Genomic DNA, 22398 nt, shown 5'->3' on the forward strand with positions numbered 1-22398 from the left:
CCCTCTGATGGACAGATGATAGGTTGAGGGTGCACCGCATCTCTCACCCAATTACTACTGGAAAAAGTACAGACAATAAGGAAATCTAATCTGATATCACTATAGATATTTGGCCACGTGACTGTTATATGAAGAAGTCGACATGAAGAAATTTACATATAATATGACTTATCTGCGTTATCTCATACATAATATACAGAAACACAGCAGATAAAACACGTACTGATACGTTATAACTTGTAACCATATGTTTTACACTAGTGTCAAACCCCATGTGAGCGAGGGAAACTATATCATCAACCTGACAAACCAGACAAAGCAGCCCGCAGTAATTATAGCTTGTCTCTGTAATTTAAATTTGAATAGCTTATCTGAATGTTTCCTGATAACTTTGCATATAATTCAAAAATGTTTGACAGTGGTGTCTTTATAAAGACAGCTACCCAGTACATCATAATTACTTTCTCACGATTGATTATTTTCCCATTAGTAAAGGTGTCATTCTAAAATAATCCAACAAATAAAATCTATCAGTAACAATGAGTGAAACATGTACTTGAAATATGAAATCAATTTAGTGGCTGAAAAGTATTCAGATCCCTTGTAGCTTTAAATGATTTGAACATAAACTTTTATACATTTTGATCGGCCTCTTTGTGAAACAAATCTGGAAAAAGAGAGTAATTAGTTTGAAGCAGCTTCTCTTATGAATTTATAATAAAGAATAAGAAGTTGTCTGATTTGTATATAAATAATTTAAGTTTAAACCTGGGCTATGTAAGAAAAAACATAGTAGGAGCATTGTAGGAGATGCAGAAAATGTGAAAGATGACTTAATAAGACAAGACTAGTGGACTTAATAAAAAACGATACCATTAACATAAAAATAGTTCCGCAAATTGTACTATAAAGCATGGTAGTTGCAGCTTAATGCTGCGGGTCCACTTTTCTTTAGCAGTAATTGGTCAATGGGAGCTGATGGGAAGGTAGTTATACATATAGCAGGATTCTGACCATTAAAAAGACTTGATAATGTGGCATCGGCTTTCAGTGAAAACAGGAAAATTATCACTAAACAGAGATATATATAGGGTTTTCAAAATATTAGAGCAGCCTTTTCAAATCCACACCTTTATGGACTTAAAGATATGTGGCAAGACATGAAAAATTATCCCAAATACTATTTAAAGATGCAGAAAGCTGGTAGAGACAAACCAGAAGTGTTGAAGCTACAATTAAAATTAAAGAATCAACGCTTTGTCTTCCACTCTGCCATTATATAATACTCTGCTGGTTAGTAACACATATCCCAATAAAATTCAACACCATTTGTAACTAATGTGACAAAATGTGAAAAATAAAACCACATATTACTACATTATCACACCAATATAAGGCAGTTCTGATGAAAAAATAAATATTTAGACAATTTTTGTCATCGTTTCATGGCATTTTTTACTTTATTTTGTAAAGTTATGCATAACCTTCCAACTTGATCATTGTACGCTATATGTTGAACTTCATGACATTATTAGAATTTAGGGCAGTCAGATCAGTATCTCCAACAGAAGCAGAGAGAAAGCAGCATTTCTATCAGGAGCTGATACAAAGAGGGCATGACTGCTCCTTGTAAGAGAGGGTAGCAGGGCGAGATATTCAGAGGCACAACAGGAAGCATGACATATAGATTGTAGTAAGGGAGAAATAAGCAGGAAAGCCACTGGAAGAAGAAAGTAATGACACCCAAAGAAGTTTACAGGGGTGGGGGGATGGAGTAATATGCAAAAAAAGAGAAAAGGATGAGGGGAACGAGAAAGAAGTCAGTACAGAAATGCAAAAGGACCAGATCAGAGCCTACAGACTCTTCATTCTAGTTAACATCAAACCAGAATTTCTATTAAATATTAAGTTTTTAACAATGTTCATGAGTTTTAATACACTGGATTTATCCATCACTAGTGCAACTCTGGCCTCTATCAGTCTGAATATAGTGCTGCCACTCATCCAGATACACTAGAGTGCTGGTATGCGAGCGTGCACTCACGCCAACCATGTGTAACCAAAGCAGGAGAAGCAGCTGAAACGGTAACACCATGGTCAAAAGCATGCACACAATCTGAAACACTTAAAAAAGAAAAATAAAAGAACAACAAAAAAAAAATAAATACATCTTGGGAATAAAAAAAAAAATCTTAATACATTATCTTAAAATTTTCCTTTTCTTGTTTGCGTTTCATATATATATATTCTAAACACACATCTTTGTACATTTTGGTATAAGTTCTCTCTTGCCGGGAGTTTAGAGGGGAAAGATGGGTGTTCAACGATAGAAGGGGGTTGAGGTTTTTTCTTTTTTTAGGGGGGGTAGGGCAATCCCACTTCCCTGATTGCCTTGTGCTGAGAAAGGAATGGCATGGCACCGCACAGATGAATTCTCCCTTCGAAAACGTTCGCTCCACATTTAAGTCTATCATTCCCCGTAGGGACTGTGGGTGATGGGAAAAAAACAAAACAACAAGAGCTCAGCAGTCGAAGGACAAGCTTATAGGACGTCCAGAAAGTCCAGGACTGGAGGAGAGAACAGACGGCGAGCCGGTATTTCTTCCATGGGACCAGAGCCAAACGCTGCGCCGCTCACGTCCACACTATCTTTTATCTGATTAAAAAAAGATAAAAAAAACATAAAACAAAATTAAGAAAATGGAAAAACAAAATAATGAATAGAAGTGAAGGATTTACAGATAAATGCAAATACCTTTGTTTCCATCTGTGTCTGATCTCTCTGTCCTTTGGTGTATTAGATTATTGTACTTGGTCTCGACCTCCTGTAAGAGGGGGAAAGATTGCTATGTCAGTCAATGTTTGTGTTCGTCTTTAAGCCTGCTGTTAAAACAGCCTTCCTATAGTTATCAGCTAATTTCTGAGGTCGAAAAAGACTGAATAATTAATAAATGAATGATTGACTGATAAATGAATAAAGGAAAGGAGGGCTATCTTCATCAATGGATGAATTAAATTGTTAGGCAGATTAGTGGGAAACAAAAATGGGTGGAAAGATAAGATTATAGAAATACTTTTTTTTACTGGGGTACTTTTTAATACCCACATAAACAAACGCTCACATTTATTAGGCAGACCCAAAGGATAGATTTTTTAATCTTTGAAAGAGCCCGGATTAAAATGATAAGTTAAGGATTTGGAGATAATGTAATGAGGTGTATTATTAAGTACCTTTAAATAGCTGAGGTTGGTCTGAAGATTTCTAAGGTGAGACAACACCTGTCTGCTGAAAGTGGAGAGACTGCCGAACTGTGATGTGGAAGAAAATCTCAAATTGATGCCAGAGTCGGCAGCACAGCCTTGGGAGGTTCTCAGCTGTTTCCCTGGGGTTGATCCCAGCATGTCGTCATCTGTGTTGCTCTCCCCTTGGCCGCCGTAACCCTCCAGGACTAAACATGCTGCAGGCGGAATCAAAAGAAGGGATTAGAAAGATCTTTCCGGCACACTTCAAATGTTGCTCCAATTTCCTGCCCGTACCATCATCTTCAGGAGAATCAAAGAATCCAGTGTCTCCTGATCCCAGGTCCTGAGCCAGGTCTTCTGCTTTAGAGCTGCTGTTTTCAGAGCCGTTGTGAACCATCACCTTTGTGCGGTTATCTGTCGGGGTCCTCAAAGAGGTGGTCCTGAGGAGACGGACTCCTGTGGAACGTTTGGTTTGCTGTGCAGCTTCCTGGGACATCAACTGGTTCACCAGGACTTGTTTTAATGCAGCCACTGAGGAAACAGGGAATAATTAATAACTCAATCTTTATAGTTATGTGCTTGTACACAATGAATTCGATACACTTACGTGTTTTTAGTGCTTCGTCAGCCCTTGAGGGAAACACGTCAAATGAGTCTCCTTCTCTGTCAGCTTCAGATACTTGAAAAGGGATCTCTGGTTCCAAAAAACCTTCTTCTTCCTCTTCCTCCCCATCTGCCCTCAATTCCTCAAATGGGTTACCACCAGGCAGGGTACTCTGCAGTGCACTTCTAGAAGCTGGGCTGCTCTCTATGTCTAAAAATGAAGGAATCCAGTTATCGGGGGAAATCCACACATCTGGAGTTGCACTAGAGCCAAGCGGGTTGAGTTACCTGTGGACTGCGTGCTGCCGGTGGATGTGCGGTCTCGTTCTCTGCTCAGTCTGGAAACGCCTGCTGTAATGATCTCCACTCCGTCTCTCTCTCCACTAACAAAAGCATAGAAAAGTAACTTAGAGACAAGCTGAAACCTTGAGCCATGACTATATTATAGAGCAATGAAGCCTACTCAGTCTGAGGTAACGGTATGATGCTGTGAGGTTTGACTTTCATATGATCCGCTCTTTGTGAGATCAGAGCTTGCCATCTTGTGTAGAAGAAGAAAAAACAAACAGCTTTAGTTCGATAAACAACTGGTGCAAAAAAGTCAACTTGATCAACAAGAAGGAAAATGTTCTCACGTTTTTTGATCTGAGACCGTGGGCGCCATTAACTCGTAGATTTGTGCGCCGTTGTCAGACATGGAGAGAACGAAGAAGGACTTGTTGTCTGCCAGGAAAGAGAAAGACTTTAAGGAGAGGGTTTAAACCTCTTAACATCCACCTCATTTTGGGTATCCTCACCTATTTAGCATACCCAAATGGAAAAGCAAATAACTTAGCAAATGTAAGCCCAAATAACATGTGCAATACATTATTTGAAAGCCAGCACCCTCTAGTTTCCCTTATTTATAAATTAAAATTGGGTAACTAGAACACAGACCAACCTGCATTAGTTCGACTCAAAGTTGTTGTTTTTTTATTCTCGGAAATTATAGGTATTTTTTGAACAGCAGTAATAAAGACATTCTTGAGAAAATGCAGGTTTTATTGTATTAAATTTGTTCTACATCATGTCAACCACCAATGCAGACAATTTCAGACCTCTAGCTATAACAGTTCCAGAGCTGTGGGGTATGGAACTTTTGGTGTCAGCTTGCAGCTGCGTGCAATGGCTCCACCTGCTGGTAAAAATTTTACCGGTGGAATTGTATGCTTTTTATGCCGGTGACCAGGTGGGTTTTAAGAGGTTAATGTACATACCTAAGAACCTTAAGTAAATAATTTTTTGCAACCACAAGCCTCAATATATTGCAACAGGATTGCTTTAAAATATGCTTTTACAATTAGCCCCATTACCTCCAATTAAATAAAATCAAACTTCTTTTTAAAGTTACCCGAAAACTTGAATTAGTAAATAAAATTACCTTGTTTGTAACATGAATTTAAACGTAAAAATAAATAGATGCAGACCGCTCCCTTGTAAGGGCACGAGGAACCAGGCAGACATGAACATATCCTGGCCTAAAGGCAACATACTATACCAACACTAAGACTAGCCCCATTTACACTAGCCTTTTGAAACCATGCCAACAACAGGCCGAGCACGGTAACCAAGATAACTGATGAATGTAAATGGAACGCAATTGAATTGAACCATGGCAAACACAACTGAACAACTCTAAATCTAGTAGTTCAACAGTAGGGCTCACAATCGGGCTCGGCACGATTCAGTTGTGGCTCCATTCTCTGATAACAAAGAGTGCATGAGCAGACCGTCATCCCCCATTTACAATCAGCTGAATCATTTGCGGGTTTTCTGGCATGTCCAGCTTTGCAACTCACAGCTCTCTTCACCTGTTCACAACGCAAACCTCTTCTCAGCCTATTAACAATAAATGGCATCAAAAGAGTGTGGTGCGGCATGGGATGATGCCAAGACCGAGGCTATCATTGAAATTTCGGGGGAGGACACTGTCAGGCACATGAGTTCCTAAATGTTATGGGCACCGCCAGTTTTGTTTGCTTAATTCCCGCCTTTAGAGTTGTAGTATAGTGGACCGCCGATAGGAGGCGAGGAACCGTGCTAGCGTGAATGGTCGTAAGGACCAAGTACAGCACGGCTAACCGATCCAAGCTTGATCCGAACTCGGCACAGATCAGTTTCAGAGGGCTAGGGTAAATGGTGCAACTATCTGAACTGGGAAAGATGGTGGTGGCAGCATCGTTGAATGGAAGCATCAAACTATTCAGTGGTGATTTGCAAATTAGTTTAAGGCTACAGTAGCCTTTATTCTGCGGTTGAGCTTTACCGTCCAGATGGACAACAACCATAAACTTACAGCGATGGTATAATGAAATGATTACCATTAAAGCATATTTATCCGTTAGAGATGGACAAGTCATTCTGTGGCAAGATTTGGAAAATGATCTTAGATGTTCTCTACATAAACTCACTGAGGTGAAGCAATTCTTCAAAGGAAAGAGTGGTAAAAAATCTTCAGATTCTAGATGAGCAAATCTGGCATTAAAAAAAAAATATATATATATATATATATATATATTCATACATACTTCAATCAAGCAAAAATACTCAAAAATAGTCCCAATAACATACATTATTATGAAAATGTTCAACCGACATAAGCCAAAGCCAGTAGATGATGATCTCTAAAGACAGGGTCCAATGCTAAATCACCTTCAGGTTTCAGTAGCAGAAATTGTACACTGACCTGTGGCCACAGAGCGCACCAGAACAGTGTTGAGCTTAATGATGGGGCTGAAGATTTGTTTTGTATCTGAGGTGCCCGCCAGGATTTTGCTGTGGCACTTGAGGATCAGACGCTCATCTTGTTTCTGTAGCAGAACAAGAATATCCTCCAGGAGGAGCGTGTACAGCTCTAAAAGTGAAAGAAAGGATCACTTTCAAACACAAGCAATGGTGAACAGAAGATGTGATCTATGAGGGATACATTAATATTTATATCTCAAGAAAGCAATCAGAGCAGACCAATAGTCTTGTCCTTATTCATTTTCCATGTTAGAGAGCCCTCGTGAATCAGCGTCTTCTTGGTCAAATCCAGGTTCTGATGGATGAAAAGCAGGAAAAAGAAAGAGATCTTAGGAATGAGTTCTGAGTACTTTACAGTGCAAATGTTCTAGAGAGCACATGTAGGTGGACAGCAAACAAATGCATATAAAGTGAAGCGAATGCTCACCTTTAGCTCAAGGATCATAGGGTTATCTGTCTGCTTTAGAGAGGAGAGGTCCAATCTCCTCTGATAGTCCTCTAATCTCTATAGGAAAAAAACAAACAAAAACAGGATAAAATAAGAGAAAGAAACAAAAATAGAGAAAATATTATTTCTAAGACGGATGCTGCTTCTGCTGCAGAATCTAAAAGGCTTCAAGGACACCTAACATGATAATAACAACTAAACAACCCACCTGTTTGTCCTCAGACTCTTTTAAAGCCTGGTTGACGTGACTGAGGATCTTTCTACAGCAATCAGCTGCCTGCTTAACTTTATGCTTCTCCACTGGATCATCTGAAAAATATTAAGACATCAAGGAGTGAGGATTCTGGTTCCTGGGGGAGCTGTCGGACAAATTGATACTTCCTGTGTCCATTAACGCCCTATAATTCTTAAAAATTATGATAAAGCATGGGAGGCATTATGCTCCTGTAAGAGCTGGTCATCCGTTATCATTAAGGCTTTCTCCTGGTGTGAGACCCGAGCTCCTGTTAAGAATAGAGGACAGCTTAAATAATGAGTGCCACATTTCCGGAAATGTGAACTCACTCTCCAGAACCATTATAATAATAATCTTCCCATTAGTCTCAGTAATTCATTAATAGTCAGTATGTTGCAGCACACAGTATTATCTATTGCTGATCCTCTGAAGGTCTAGAGCTGGTTCTCAATATTAATGGTGTTTTAAACACTAATTTCTTTTGTGCTTATTTTTGTGATTTATTCCGGAAAAAACCTTACTAATTCAAATAGGATGAGACATAAAATAGGACATTTAAATAAACTTATATGCAAAGAGAAAGTACAATAAACACATTCAGGAGTGGTCAAACTTTAAATATTAAACCCTGCTTGGTGATTTATTAAAATCGGGATCAGTCATAAATAATTTCAGATGTTTACTTCTATCAGTATTAATTGGATTTCTCTGGATTTATTATCTTAAGTAACATTTAGTGTGATTTTTAATCTTGGAAATTCTTAGCAGATCTCAAATAACACCTTTTTCTTGTGCCAATTTATATATATTTTACATAATCCCCCAATTTTGTTATCAAAACCTTCAGCTTAATTTGAAACCAAACACAAAAAACTGCTTTATGAGAAATAGAAAAGAACACAAAGAATAGCATTAGTTGATGTTTCTTTCTAGAAAGTTTCTGGACTTAAGTCTAGTGATTTGTGTGTGTTGTGTTGACTTGATATAAAATATTGAAGTCAAACTTATCAAAGAAATAAAACAGCTGTAATCTGGTAAACCAACTCATTATAACAACCTGAGTGAGGAAAACTGCCTCACAAACACACAGGACTTGGAAAAAAAACCTTCTATGGGTAAAAAAGCTCTGGCTCGTTGGTCAGCAGTACTCCACCTGTGTACTTGACTATGTTGTCTAGCAGCAGGGGGTACTTGGTGAGCCGCAACATTTCTACAGGAATGATGTCCTTTAGCTGCAGTCGGCGACACTGTCTGTTACTCTCAGCCTCCTAAAAACAAAAATACTAAAAGTCAGGGATCCCTACCCAGTTAAATGTATTCCATAGTAACGTTATGATGGGAAATATCACACGTACCTGAATGAATGAGGTGAACCTTGAGTCTTTCTTCTGCTTGGTCTTGATGATCTCCAGTGCAAACGGCTGGTTACTGCAAAACGTCCCCACTGCCTGCTTGATCTTCTCCTCCTCGGCACCGCTAAACTGTTAACACCATAATCCAACACAGGAGAGCAGAGATGGAGACTGGTGGTCAGAACGATTTGTACTGGAAATCTCTTCCATGAGTAGCTGACTCCAAAGCATGGCTTTTATGCCCTCTTTGCACAGACAGCTTAAGTTCTAATGTGGACTAGATCAATGCTCAGACCTTGGGGGACCATTTAGCTTCCTTATCTCCCCAGAGAGAGGATTCAAACAAGCCTGCCATTGGATATTTGGTTACCTCACATCAAATTTGTCTGAGCATGATACTGAGCTGTGTAGATGTCAGCCAAATCTAGGGCATCTTCTGACATGCCCATTTACTGTGAAATGAGGCAGTTCCTTTTGACTTATGGGTTTGTTTCTGTTGGAGTTGTTTGAGAGAATTTTTTTTCACAGTCCCTTAATGCACTTTACTATGACAGAACAACACAAAGCAGAAGATATTTGCAAAGCTGAAGGGTTTCTATGTTGTAAATCTGGGTTGCATCTATATTTACCCCACTTTTCTCTTTATATGTAAATCAGAGACTTAGCCAAGAGGCAGGCCATGGAAGATCTGTGGAGATCAACAGCTCATGTTTTTCTAAGGGCCAACATTAGTCATGCATCTGGTGGTGGAAGTATCATGATTGGAGGATGTATTTCTTTAGCAGGGACAGGAGGCCTGTGACCCTGAGATAACATTGTTCTTCCAACAGGACAACTACCCTAAAGTTACAACCAGAGCAACAACGGTCTGTTCTACAGTGAAACGCACTTAAGTCAAGACAGAGTCAAAATCCAAACCTAAGGCAACCTAAGGCATAGCATATAAACAGCATAAAAAAAACAGGCAGAGTTGGCTTGCATATGCAAATACTCCAGTGTCTAGATGGTCCATATGTAGTGGATATTGCAGCTGTGTCATCGTATTGGTACCTCTAACCTAACGAGAACCTTTTTGTATACATTGCTCTGTCTTGATATGACCTAAATCAAATGTGTCATAACAGATACTAAAGGTTAAAAAAATGCCATAACAACACCTAAAAACTTTCAAATATATAAAGTGAATTTTTACATGGTATAAACAAGAATTTCAATGAGGATGAATAAAGACAACATAGTTCTAACTTAATTTCTGTACTCACCCATGAGAGCAAGTCATCGCCTTTCAGATCAATTACTGAAGACTCATTTCTCTTTCGAACTGCCATCATTCGCTCAAATATTGAAACTGAAATTCAAAGACAATCAGCTAAGTGGGATTCTTTATAAATCAAAGTGATAATACAGCAGGTGTTTCTATTTTAGAGCGTACCATGCAGCTGTAAAACCTCTTCCAGGTTAGTGAAGATGTTCTTGATGTCAGCAGGAGGAAGGATTGCATCTTTGGAAAGCTTCTGGTAGAAAACATGGTCCAAAACTCTCAGCATCCGTACATGTGCACGCTCTGTGTAAAACAACTCTGTGGAGAGAAAGACAGGAGTTAGGCGGATGATGGCATAGACACTTCAACGTAATGCTTTGGTGGGTAATTAGGAGTAAATGTGCACCATTTTCATATTCAATGTCTTAAAATGACTCCCAAAAGTATTTATACCTCTTGAGCTTACATTTTGTTGCAATGCTAACACAAACTTAGAAAAGTGTTAGGTGGAAGATAAATTATAAATCAGATAATGCATAAGTCCAAGGAACAATGGCAACAGGTCCGACTTAATGTTGGCAATGCCAGCCAGGTTCCTGATCCGTACAGAGGTGGTGTGTAAACTTGGAACGCCCCATAGGGCACCATGAGGGAAACGATCAAATTCCTTTTTGCAGGTCCGCAAAATGCAAGTTGACTGGTTGGGCAAACTCCGATGAACCTTCGGGCACCTAGCAGAAAGTGTAGAGCTAGTCCAGAGTTGCACGGCCAGATGAAAACCACTCTGCTCCTCCTGAGGCAGATGTTCTACAATCAAGCAGACTCTCCTCCCAGGACCCCGACCATCATGCAATGGTGATAGTGCATGTCAGTCAAAACAGCCCAAAAACATCCAGAGACCTGGGGTAGTCAAGGCGGATCTCATTCAACCCCAAAGCCTTTCTGCCATGGAGTTTTCTGGCCACCTCGGTGACCTCAGCCCGGGTGAGTCCTACTCCAAGCACCCAGTCTCTGCCTCTGCCAGGTAAGGCATGTCAACTGCACTGAGGAAATCCTCAAAGTATTCCCTCTACAGTCCAACAATGTCCTCAGTCAAGGTCAGCAGCTTCTGCTTCCACTAAAAGTGTTAGGGAAGCTCTACTTCCCCTTTGCCAGAATTGCTTTAAGGCTGAAGTTCTCAGCAGTGGCATGCTTGGCTTCACGACACATGCTTGCTGCCTCAGGAGTTCCACAAGCAACAGGCACTGCAGCCCAAATGACCACAGCTATAGGCAGTCGAATCGACAATTGAGGCAGAGAAGATGGTCCACTCGAATGTCCCAAGCCTTTCCTAAGGGAAGCTATCCTGGAGTTGGTAGGTGAATAGGTCCCTCACCAGATTTACCCAGCAGACCCTAGCTATTTGCTTGGATTTGCCGATTCTGTCCAGCTTCCTCCTCTTTCAGCCTATCCAACTCACCGCTAGATTGTATTGGAGAACAGCTCCGCCCCTTTTCCCCCAAATGTCCAAGACACACAGCAAAGGTCAGAAGATACAACTATAAAGTCATTCATCAACCTCTGGCCTAGGGTGCCCTGGTGCAAAGTGCTTCAATGGACATTCTTATGCCTGAACATGCTGTTTATTATAGAAAATCCATGACTTTCACAGAGAACCAATGATAAAACGCAACATAGGTTAAGAGCTGGGGGTCTGTTCCTCATTATCTCACCCCTTTGAGTGTCACTGTAATTTCCGATATGGATGTTGAAGTCCCCCAGCAAAATGCTTAAAAACCCCAAGAGGGGATTCCCCTCTTCCTGAAAGTGCAGGGAATGTGACTCTTTCCTCCACAAGGTTGAACTCCATTTGACGGCCAAGTTGGGGAGATGGATATAAACCATCCCCATTATATAATATTTATTAGAGAATAAAAATGTATGTAATGACATTTTAAAAGAAAATGGTACCCCTCTGTTGAGAATTTCTGAATATCCCTCCATTATTGCCTTAATAATAGAATAAACTCATTGTTTATGTAACGGCCATAGAGGAAGGTGGTTTTAGAGCGGCAGGTTTGGGACGCCTTAGTGTAATAAATGAAAACCAAATAAAATGCATCAAAGTTTGTTAACCAAATATGAACAGGGCCACATGATATAAATACTTCTGTAAAAGAACTTAATGTACCCACCATTTATAACTTCCTGTCTCTTAATCTCTTGAGGCTGGAGCCCTGCAAGGATCTCTCTTCCCACCAGCTGCTGCCAGTTGGGGGGATCAAGTTCTGAGTCGGTACCCTGATCATCCTCACTCTGGACATCACCCACACCCAAACCCTCAAGCCTAGAAGAAAGCGGTATATTTTTATTTCTCTCTTTAATTTTCAGATTAATTCAAGGCACAAAAGTCATACAGATCTGCTACACTCACCTTCTAACTGCCTTTGGTGTTCCGTCATGAGCTCTAAGGAACAAGTAATTAAATAAATCAGTGACAAAAAAAACAAACATATATAATTCTTTCTTAATTCTTACACATGTTAACATACCTATCATTTTCTCTGTCATCCTCTTGTAACTGCTCCAAGCTATAAGGCTCCATGTGTAAAGCAGAATATGCTAATCGATCCAGAGGATCCGGCTGTAGGCCATCACTCAACCGGGAGGGGGCTGATGTTGGAGTCCCACCTAAAACACACATTTAATCTCATTAATAAACCAGCAAAATGATGGAGCCCATACTAAAACCACTTTCTGAAATCTATTAAACAAATTAGCTTTTCCTTAACTTGGACTTTTTAAGGCGCTCACATGGAAAGGTAACTTAAACAACAAAAAGGTTGCTGACACTGTTTAAAAAACATTAAACATAAAAAAACAATCACTGATGATGACATTATTTAACCAAATTTTCATACGAACCCATTTCTTACTTTTCAGCTAACCTCGGTGAAAATATTAATTCTGTCAATTACATTCAGCATTGACTTCCCTGTAAAAGGAACAACATACAACTGAGATTACCTAAAGCTCTTTCTCACAGGCATAAACTCCTGGAGTTATGAGGCTCATTACACAGTAGTAACATTATTTCATTTAAAGTGTTTAACTAATTTTAATTAATCACAAACAGGGACACATAACCAGAGATGTACATTCCTCCAGCTACATACAGGAGCACTCTCTGTCAGCAAACTCCATAACAGTGTTCCATAATGTTTGGACTGACTCAACATAAACAGTTACGTGTAATGGCTTTAGCAGTTGAACAATTGCTTGCTGAAAATGATGCTATATAACTTTGCCACTTAAATTTCTTTCAACTGTCCTCTAAACATAAGTAATTGAAACAGTAAACTTGAAATCTGTTCTAGTCATGCAGGTCCACCCATCTAAGTACATTTAATTTGCTTTTAAAAACCATACATGCTATGAAACAAACACTGATATTATAAATGAGACTTCATTTTTTATTGCACTCTGTACTCTAACTTCGACAAAATTTATATTCAAACTATTGAATCGGTAGGTGAAAATATCCCGCTAGGGACAAAGCCTCCCTGCGTTCATTGATGTCAATTAAGAATTATTTTTCAAACCCACAGTGGATCCACAAAAAAGAAAGACAGAAGCACTGGGTTAAAACATTAGGTGGGATAGAGCCTGTGTGTATCAAAGGAGAGACTTTAGAAGAGATGCGTGGAGGGCCGGAGTCAAACTGCTCCCAAGGACTACAAAGAAGAAAGACTGGTGGCTAACATGAACTCAAATTACTATCATTAACTGCTGTCAAAGGGTTTTAAGTATTTTAGTAGAATTGTTAATATGCCAGCATTTGATTTGTTTTCATTAGAATAGGACAACTTATTTATATTTTATAAAAGACAGAGAGCAGAGGGGCACCAGAAGGTTGTAAGATAGATATAAAGCTTAAATGTATTATTTTGTTTTACATTGCAATCTCTACTACACCTTTAAGCTAATCCTGTTAAATCACCAGAAAACAGCTGTATAAACACGTTAAAATGTGTTGAATAAACAGTCTAGTGTTAATCCAGCAGAACACTTTTTTAAAGGTAGAAGAAAATGTTCACACCTCTAAAAGTCTTTCATATTATTTCCTAAAGTCTAATAGAGGGATGCAAGAAGAGGACCGATACAATGTAATGATTAACAATGAAGTGGATGAAGACATTTTTTTTTTTGATAAACTGATACAGCTAAATCAATGTTTTGAGCATCTCATAGAGATCAGGCCGATAGCTCAACCAGAGGATAAACCAGAGGATAAATCTTCAGGAAATAAGCTAGTGAGACTTGACAAGAAGTGGATGGAGTTAAATACAAATCAAAACAATGGAATGGCACTGATAAAGTCAAGACCTAAATCTAAAGAAAAATCTGTGGCAGTTCATGCTGGTCAATTCATGAACTATAGAAAACCTTATATCTTTGTCTCACATCACAATTATGTTTGTGATGTTCATCGAGACTAAACAAATCTAAGATACTTAAAGAAGCACCATATATTACTCACATTCAAGTTTTTGATTATTTTTTATAACTAATTCATTATGTGGTTTTCAAATCATGATAGTGTCTTTCTTCTGAAGATTGTAAAATGTAGCTTTATTGTGAGTAATAAAAATATTTATTAGTGTTGGACAGTGGTGTCAAAAATACACATTTGTTACATAAGTAGCAGTATAGATAAAGCAGTTTAAAAACAATCTGGTAAAAGTTGAAGTATCAACTTGACCTTTTTACTCAAGTAAAGGTGAAAAAGTATGTGCTCCAAAAACTACTTAAAGTATAAAATTATAAAGTAACCTTTAAAAAAAACAGCCAGATGCCACTATATGAATTGAAAGCTAAATTTTTTCGACTATTTCGTAAAATTCCTTTGAGATAGGGCCAAAGATGAGGGAGGTCCTGTTGGTCTCCGCCTCCATTTCCGAAACGCTCTCGCCTGTGTCCGACCTTTCAGACATTTTGACATCTTTTTCTGAATCCAACATTGTAGCATGGCATAGACAATTCACGTTTGCAGTTTGATGAACACCTGCTTGCTTCTGATGATTTCCTTTGGCTAACCAATGAGTGTTTGTGTTATATGACTCATCCAATTACACTAGTTTTCACTAGATGTGACTTCACTAGATGATGGCGAACATGACATGAAATAAATATTTATAAACATTAAACCGAAGCAAGACTAACAAGTAACATTTGTTTTAAAAATGTAAGGAAAAGAAAGTACAGATACTTGTGTGAAAATGTAATGAGTAGAAGTCAGAAGTAGGACGAAAAATAAGTAATGGATTTAAGTATAGATACCTAAAAAGTGTACTAAAGTACAGTAACAGAGTATTTGTACTTTGTTACTTGACAACTCTGGTGTTGGATAATAAATTAAAGTTTCTTATACAACATGCGGTTGGTACTGGTCAGTATTTATCTGNCTCCAGAGTGTTGTTCAGCATGGGGGTGAGTAGAAAATGAAGGCTAATCATGTTTTGGGTGTACTATTCCTTTAAAGTATAAAATTATAAAGTAACCTTTAAAAAAAAAACAGCCAGATGCCACTATATGAATTGAAAGCTCAATTTTTCGACTATTTCGTAAAATTCCATTGAGATAGGGCCAAAGATGAGGGAGGTCCTGTTGGTCTCCGCCTCCATTTCCGAAACGCTCTCGCCCGTGTCTGACCTTTCAGACATTTTGACATCTTTTTCTGAATCCAACATTGTAGCACGGCACAGACGATTCACGTTTGCAGTTTGAAGAACACCTGCTTGCTTCTAATGATTTCCTTTAGCTAACCAATGAGTGTTTGCCTTATATGACTCATCCAGTTACACTAGTTTTCACTAGATGTGAAATTTCCCAGCTTGGGATAAATAAAGTACATCTATCTATCTATGTGACTTCACTAGATGATGGCGAACATGACATGAAATAAATATTTATAAACATCAAACCGAAGCAAGACTAACTAATAACATTTTTTTTTTAAATGTAAGGAAAAGAAAGTGCAGATACTTGTGTGAAAATGTAATGAGTAGAAGTCAGAAGTAGGACGAAAAATAAGTAATGGAGTAAAGTATAGATACCTAAAAAGTGTACTAAAGTACAGTAACAAAGTATTTGTACTTTGTTACTTGACAACTCTGGTGTTGGATAATAAATTAAAGTTTCTTATACAACATGCGGTTGGTACTGGTCAGTATTTATCTGACTGGAGCAGCCTATTAAGCTCTGCAGGTAAGCCCAATTAGAGCATTTCCTCAGAGCAGTGAACTATGAAAGAAAATGTAAACGGTTAACCTTATACCAGACTTATGCCACCTTAATGAAAACATTTCCATATGAGGGAAAATGCTGCTTTTTGGGTTGTCACAATACTAAAAGTTAACACTCAATATCAATACCCTGGAAAATATTCAATACCCAATATAATGTTTAATATCATGGGGATAAGAAATGCTAAGTAGCGAAAGGCACAAAAATATGTTAACATAAAAAACTCATCCAATCTTAACATGAAACATGCTTTAGTTAAATACATGTGCATATAAATGCTAATTAAATCACCAAAAATACAACAGAATCTGACAACATTTAAAGGTTGTTTCAGTTATTAGTCTAATAATGTGCAAATATTCCAGAAATCTAAAAGCAACAATATTAAAAATATACAAACATCTGTATTTAGGACTGATAACATTCCAAATTAGTACTGCATCCAGATACAGCATTTAAGTATTGATAGTTGTCAGAGTATAGATACTTTGGAAAACTCTAGTGCTTATATACCGGTACTTAATAAGTAGCTATATTTTAAATAAATGATTATCGAAAGCCTTTCGGAAGAGCCATAGAAATGTCTTAAAAACTGGTTTTAAATATTTCAGACTTTTCAAAAGTGAAGGATGTTTTATTCTTAATAAAAAAAGACGATGAACCTTTATTATTCTAATAAATAAGTTAAGCTTACCATTATCAGCATCTCTGCTTGTGTCAACACTGTGCGTGGTGCTACTTGTAGATGAGACAGACAGGGAGTGAGTGAGTTCTGGGCCCTCAGTGGACTGGCTGCCCCTCAGTCGACTTCCATCCATTTGATCGACTGCCCCCAATGTCGGCTGGGAGAGCTGTTTCTGAGGCTTGGGGCGATTGTCTAGGGCTTTACCTGCTGTGTTAGGATTGTGAAAAAAAAAGAAAATGTAAATAAGAGTGTTCTTTTTTAGCCATTTTACAGCCAACACCAAATAAATATGAATAGTTTTTAAAAGCTACACAGATTCTTTTTTTTCTTATGATCATTAAATAATATTACACATTTCCAGTTGTAGGCCAGATGGTTAAATTATTTCAATTTGTTAAATCAAAGTTTAAGTAGAGAAATTTTTCTTTCTGAAATTTAAATAAATAACTAACAATTATTGTGCTGCTTTTTAATGTAATGATTTGGCTCAAATGCTGTTGGCTTCCTTCCACAACTTTCCTCAATAGTCTACAGAAATCAGAAAAGTCTACAGAACATCACACATTATACAACCCCTCTAGTGTATTTCCTATGGGATACATTTCAACACTTTGTGATAGCCACTCTAAAGCATTAAGCTTGTTATTTTTAAGCCGTTATGTAACTTAGGCCAAGCAACACAAAGGTGAACACAGTGTATTTAAAAAAAAAAAAAACTTAGAACAGGTTGGATCCACTCAGGGGCCACTGCAAAAGCAGTAAATCTAAGTAAGTCAATTTTTCTTGAAATAAGTGAATGTTGTCTTGAATTAAAGAGGTAAGTTTGACTCTTTGCTAATGGAATAATACTATCTACATTTGAAATAAGAAAAATAAACTGTATTGTGTTATTTTTAGTCCATAATATCCAATTATCTTAATTTAAGTGTAAATAAACAAATTTGATTGGCAGATCTACTCAAAATCACTAATTTTAAGACATTTTTACTTATTTGTTTTTGCACTGGGTACACAGCATCAACGAAGACGATGTAGTGCATATGTCATGCCCTTGGTGGCGCTATAACACAGAATCACACCCAAACCATTTACCAAAACAATAGGCTCTATGCACAGCTCCACTACTTCCGGAATTTAAGGCAGCTCCTTTGTTTCCTGTCTTTCATGATTGGATGCACTGATTAATCCAGGTGTGTATGACCTAAGTAACTGGCCAGACACACCTGGATTAATCAGTTCATCCAGTAATGAAAGACAGGAAACAAAGGAGCTGCCTTAAATTCAGGAAGTAGTGGAGCTGTGCATAGAGCCCATTGGCATGCACAGAAGCTGTGACATGGTGGTGAAGAGGCGAATGCAGGTTATAGAGATGGACTGAGCTACGATGTCTTATAGTATGGCATCATTTTTATAGAGTGAAACATGACAATGGCATATTTGCACTCTGCCCCAGTTCCAAAAAATATTGATAATGTTCTCCTAAAATGCAGACTCCATTTGGATACATAGCTTCAATGACAAAATATTTTTGCGGCTACACACCTAACCCCATAAATGTGTGGATAGGGCCTAATTAAGATGATTATAGTCGTTGTTCGTCTGAAAGAGGTATGATTTTGTCATTGCTCGTCTGAAAGAGCTATTTGTAAACAAGGTTCAAATGTGGGGCTAATGTCTTGCCATTTGCCTCCTGCAGCTTAACACCCTCCACAGCATGTGCTGCAAATTCCACGTTTGGATGCTGCTTTCTGGCTTTTATATCTCTATTTTCTTTCTAAATCTAACACAGTTCGTTTTCATCAAATACATCCTCTATGCTTAATCAGACTGAAGGACATCGTTTTAAAAGCAGAGGTCTTTGTAACGGAGTGAAAATTAAAAATCTAATTTTTCTTTTATAGTGATGGATTTTTCCTTTCTAAGTTGCCTTAAACCAAGGTGGTAGAGGACTTTTTCCCCATAGATAAGAACACTACTTTTTCTTTGATAGACATTGTCACAAGTTCTTGTGTTTTTGTTCCAATGAACACTAAAACATGGTTTACCTGGGAACACAGAACCAGGCTACTCTGGCCGTCCAAGGGACCAAAAAGCTGGGTAGTCTTAAGAAAACCCCTGAATAGTAGAAAAAAAGGGTTTCTGCTTGCTAGTGAGTAAGAAGATTCAATTCTGAGGGCAATGGGAGAAGGTAATGTGGTTAAATTTATCATGTGCAAAGGTGTTTCAGGGTAGGAAGAGACACATTTAGGAAAGCATCCTTGATGCCAAGAACCTACCAAACCGGTATTTGGTGGTGATGCTATAATCTGGAGTTGCCAGATTATTCTACCAAGCATTTTGTTCCTCACAGAATTTCTTCAGATGGCATTCACAGGATTAATCAAGCTCAAATTGAGCAAGAGAGACTAAAGATATTTGGGATGTTTTGAAGAAGAATGTGCTTATCGGTTCAATTTGCCCTTCAAATTTACAAATTCTTGGCCAAAAATGAATGCAGAATTGGGTAATGGAGCTTTGCTACTACACATTAGAAGCTTAGAAAAGCAAGGAAAAAGGACTCCCATTTTTTTTTTTTTACACTTGCACACTTCAAAATTTCCAGACAATTAAAAACACAAACTTCTAAAACGTCCCTCCCTTCTTTGTCTAGCATTTAGCAGATCTAAATAATTTTGATAACCCTGAAAGAAACACTCACCGGATGCTGATTCAATACGGCTGGGTCGACGTTGAGGTACAAGATTTAAAAACTTCTTTTTGACGTCACCTTCTTTATCTGTCTTAATACTTTTCTGCAGCTTCTCGAAAAAAAAAAGAAATATAGTCACTTGGCTGATAGAGAAGAATGTTATATATGGTGGACGCACATGTAGTACCTTCATTTTAGGGAAAAGGCGATTCAGACCCCGTTTGGACTCCAGATTTCGAGGCTCCTTCACCCTCACTCCAAGGTGCTTCATGTATGTATAGATAACAATCTGTATCGTAGTGCTAATAAAAAATAAAAAGAGTTAATCTGGGAGTCTTGTGAAAAAAAATTAGTTGATGCTTAATTGTGAAAAGCACATGTATCCATATTGTGACTTATGCCATATGTCACCCCAGTCCTTCTCATACAATTTCCAGACAACCCATCTGCGCTGTGCTGAGACCATATGGCATTTGAAACAAGAGTGTTTTAATCAGTCACACTTCTGAATTATTTAATATCAACATACTGCATTAATTACATGTTCTCTTTAAGAGTCTGCTGCAGGGCCTGATTTGTTAACTGTGGGAGGCGCAGAGTGAAGATTTGAGGACACAAAGGAATGTGTCAGAGATGTTAAGTCTCCTTGGGACAAACATCATAGACATATGGTCTAAAGTATTACTGCTTCAGACATGTTGCTTTTAACCGAGGTCTGATAATTTCGCCAAATCCAAGTATTTAGTCACAGAAGTCATTGAACTACAGGGCTTTTTAAGTTTAAGAACAATTTTTTCATAAAAACGAAACAACAAACCTATAAACAACCATTAATTAAGAAATATGTCATTTAAACATGTGACAGAACGAGATTACTTACCATTTGTCTTCCTCTGTGGTCTGAGTAGTTAAACCGAAAGATCTGCAACATGTTTGAAAATAAACAGCTTAAAGACATCATCACTACATATTATATCTGCTTAACAACCTTGTGAATTTAAATCTAAATTTTTTGTTTCCAGTCAGAAGTTTACCATTCACCCATCTTCTGAATTTTATGTAATTAATGTCTTTATAATCCTTAACTTTAATAGTTTGTTTTCCAGGACAGAATGATTACACAACAAAACAACTTTTACAATAACTGGGTGCACAACATGAACTGATGTTTCCAAATCCCACCTCCACTACATAAATAGGTGCAGATAAATAGTCTATTGGTTAGAGCATAGAGCTTGGAATCCTGATGTTCTGAGAAGGAGCTCCACTCCCACAGACTGCCACTCTGGGTCTCTGAGCGAGACCCTTAACCCCACACTGCTCCACGGGCGCCCCACAATGGCAGCCCACTGCTCCCCAAGGGGATGGATTAAATGCAAGGTAAATTTCTCCGATGTGAGAGCAATAAAGTTCAATTAATGATCAGTTATTAAATATAAAAGGCTCACATATGTGCACATATGGACCTTAATCTAGGAGTAAGGTAAAGAATCTATACCGTATTTTAGCTTGAAAATATGAAGAATTATTAAAGTCTTATAAATGCTCTTAATTTCCTGCAGATGGTAATTTCTATTTGAAATGCAACTCACCCAAAAATCTTTTTACTGTAGACACTTGATCTATAGTATATTTTATTTCGCTTTTTTTTTTTTTTTGTCTGATATGTTTCAGCTCCACAATAGTTTTGTGTAGAAACTATTTAAGTGCTGCTTTAAGTGCCTGAAGGGTCTAATTATTTTAAATGGTGCATGCTGGTGGAGGCTTTCATCATCATAGACCTGCATTAAAAAATACAAATAACTCGAACATATGACCCCATAGCAAGGCTTCCTGTCCTATGCTGCTTTGACAGGACTGGCTTCAGGCATCTCTGGATCAGCGCCTGGAAGCAAACAGCTTGAACTGATAAAGCTTCGGCCCACTGGGCTCCACAAAGCCGTCCTGAACCTCCAAAGTCGGAAGTGGGGTGGAAAAATTCTTCACCTTACAAGAACCATCAATGGCCAAACCATTGTTCCCCCCAGACTTACTCTCCATGCTAAAATAATGAAAAGCTAGCCTCAGCTTGCTTCCAAGTTCTGACTAAAACCCAGCTAAACTCCCACTACTGATCCCTACAATTAGCCCTTCTGCTGAGGGCCTCTCAGCACTTACTGCATTGACATTTTCAAAAATTCTTGTGGAGAGGGGTTAGGCTTTTAAACCATCACACTTTAACAGTAGAACAAGAATTTGTTTCACAGTCTCTATTGGAATCACTGAAATAAGGTTTAAGCGAGTTTAAGATTGTAGACTAATGCAGCGTTCACACTTAAGCATTTTGAGCATCAAAAATGCTTCTAATGCCTTCTGCATTTTGAAACCAGATGCTCTATGCTCTGGGCATTGAGCTGCTCTGTTCTTTCCCTTGCAATCTTGACAGTGTCTTTATTTGCTTTGATGAGTTGGAAAACAAGTATCTTTATCAGTTTTTTTAACAAGAAAGTACGCATCAAAATGTCCTCTGTGCAGCCAGATCTTTAGGATTATGATTCTGCTTAAATATTCTGTCCCTGCACACCAGCAGAGGATGTTAGTTAGAGTCCCAAATGAAAACTATCTGCAGCCAGCCAGGCTGTCAGTGATTTGCCACTGCTGCTTGGTAGTCACTGAAAGTGAATTTAAATGTTTTTTTATGTTTGTGGTAAAAAATGTGAGAACCAGAATACAACGTGCACCAAACTTCAAAACATGCAACGCTTTTTCTCTACAAATATTGTAAATATTTTTAAATGAACTATAAGTACCGTAAATTCTCTAATATAGGCCCG

At 38.1% G+C, this 22398-nt stretch overlaps 1 protein-coding gene across 4 annotated transcripts in view; it reads right to left on the bottom strand.

Annotated features, from left to right (window-relative positions):
* Positions 1-1419: 1419 nt before the first annotated feature.
* The window catches only part of arhgef12 (Rho guanine nucleotide exchange factor 12), a 73663-nt gene continuing 52684 nt past the window's right edge, over positions 1420-22398 (bottom strand). For 2 of the 4 annotated variants that reach the window (XM_015380426.1, XM_015380424.1), the window contains 23 exons: positions 20466-20507; positions 19773-19887; positions 19595-19694; positions 16906-17100; positions 12458-12596; positions 12340-12372; positions 12101-12252; positions 10098-10244; positions 9928-10013; positions 8669-8794; positions 8467-8581; positions 7287-7387; positions 7058-7135; positions 6850-6925; positions 6572-6739; positions 4482-4569; positions 4310-4387; positions 4135-4229; positions 3851-4057; positions 3538-3774; positions 3232-3458; positions 2756-2825; positions 1420-2656 (listed from right to left, as the gene is read on the bottom strand). In XM_015380426.1, coding sequence (XP_015235912.1) covers positions 2646-2656; positions 2756-2825; positions 3232-3458; positions 3538-3774; positions 3851-4057; positions 4135-4229; positions 4310-4387; positions 4482-4569; positions 6572-6739; positions 6850-6925; positions 7058-7135; positions 7287-7387; positions 8467-8581; positions 8669-8794; positions 9928-10013; positions 10098-10244; positions 12101-12252; positions 12340-12372; positions 12458-12596; positions 16906-17100; positions 19595-19694; positions 19773-19887; positions 20466-20507 — 2686 coding nt within the window. In that variant the 3' untranslated portion in view covers positions 1420-2645. Of the gene's footprint in view, positions 2657-2755; positions 2826-3231; positions 3459-3537; positions 3775-3850; positions 4058-4134; positions 4230-4309; positions 4388-4481; positions 4570-6571; positions 6740-6849; positions 6926-7057; positions 7136-7286; positions 7388-8466; positions 8582-8668; positions 8795-9927; positions 10014-10097; positions 10245-12100; positions 12253-12339; positions 12373-12457; positions 12597-16905; positions 17104-19594; positions 19695-19772; positions 19888-20465; positions 20508-22398 lie in introns of all 4 variants that reach the window. The other 2 variants (XM_015380425.1, XM_015380423.1) reach the window with 1 other exon arrangement.

The sequence above is a fragment of the Cyprinodon variegatus genome, unplaced genomic scaffold, assembly GCF_000732505.1.
Source record: "Cyprinodon variegatus isolate N-32 unplaced genomic scaffold, C_variegatus-1.0 Scaffold213, whole genome shotgun sequence".
Taxonomy (NCBI): Eukaryota; Metazoa; Chordata; class Actinopteri; order Cyprinodontiformes; family Cyprinodontidae; genus Cyprinodon; species Cyprinodon variegatus.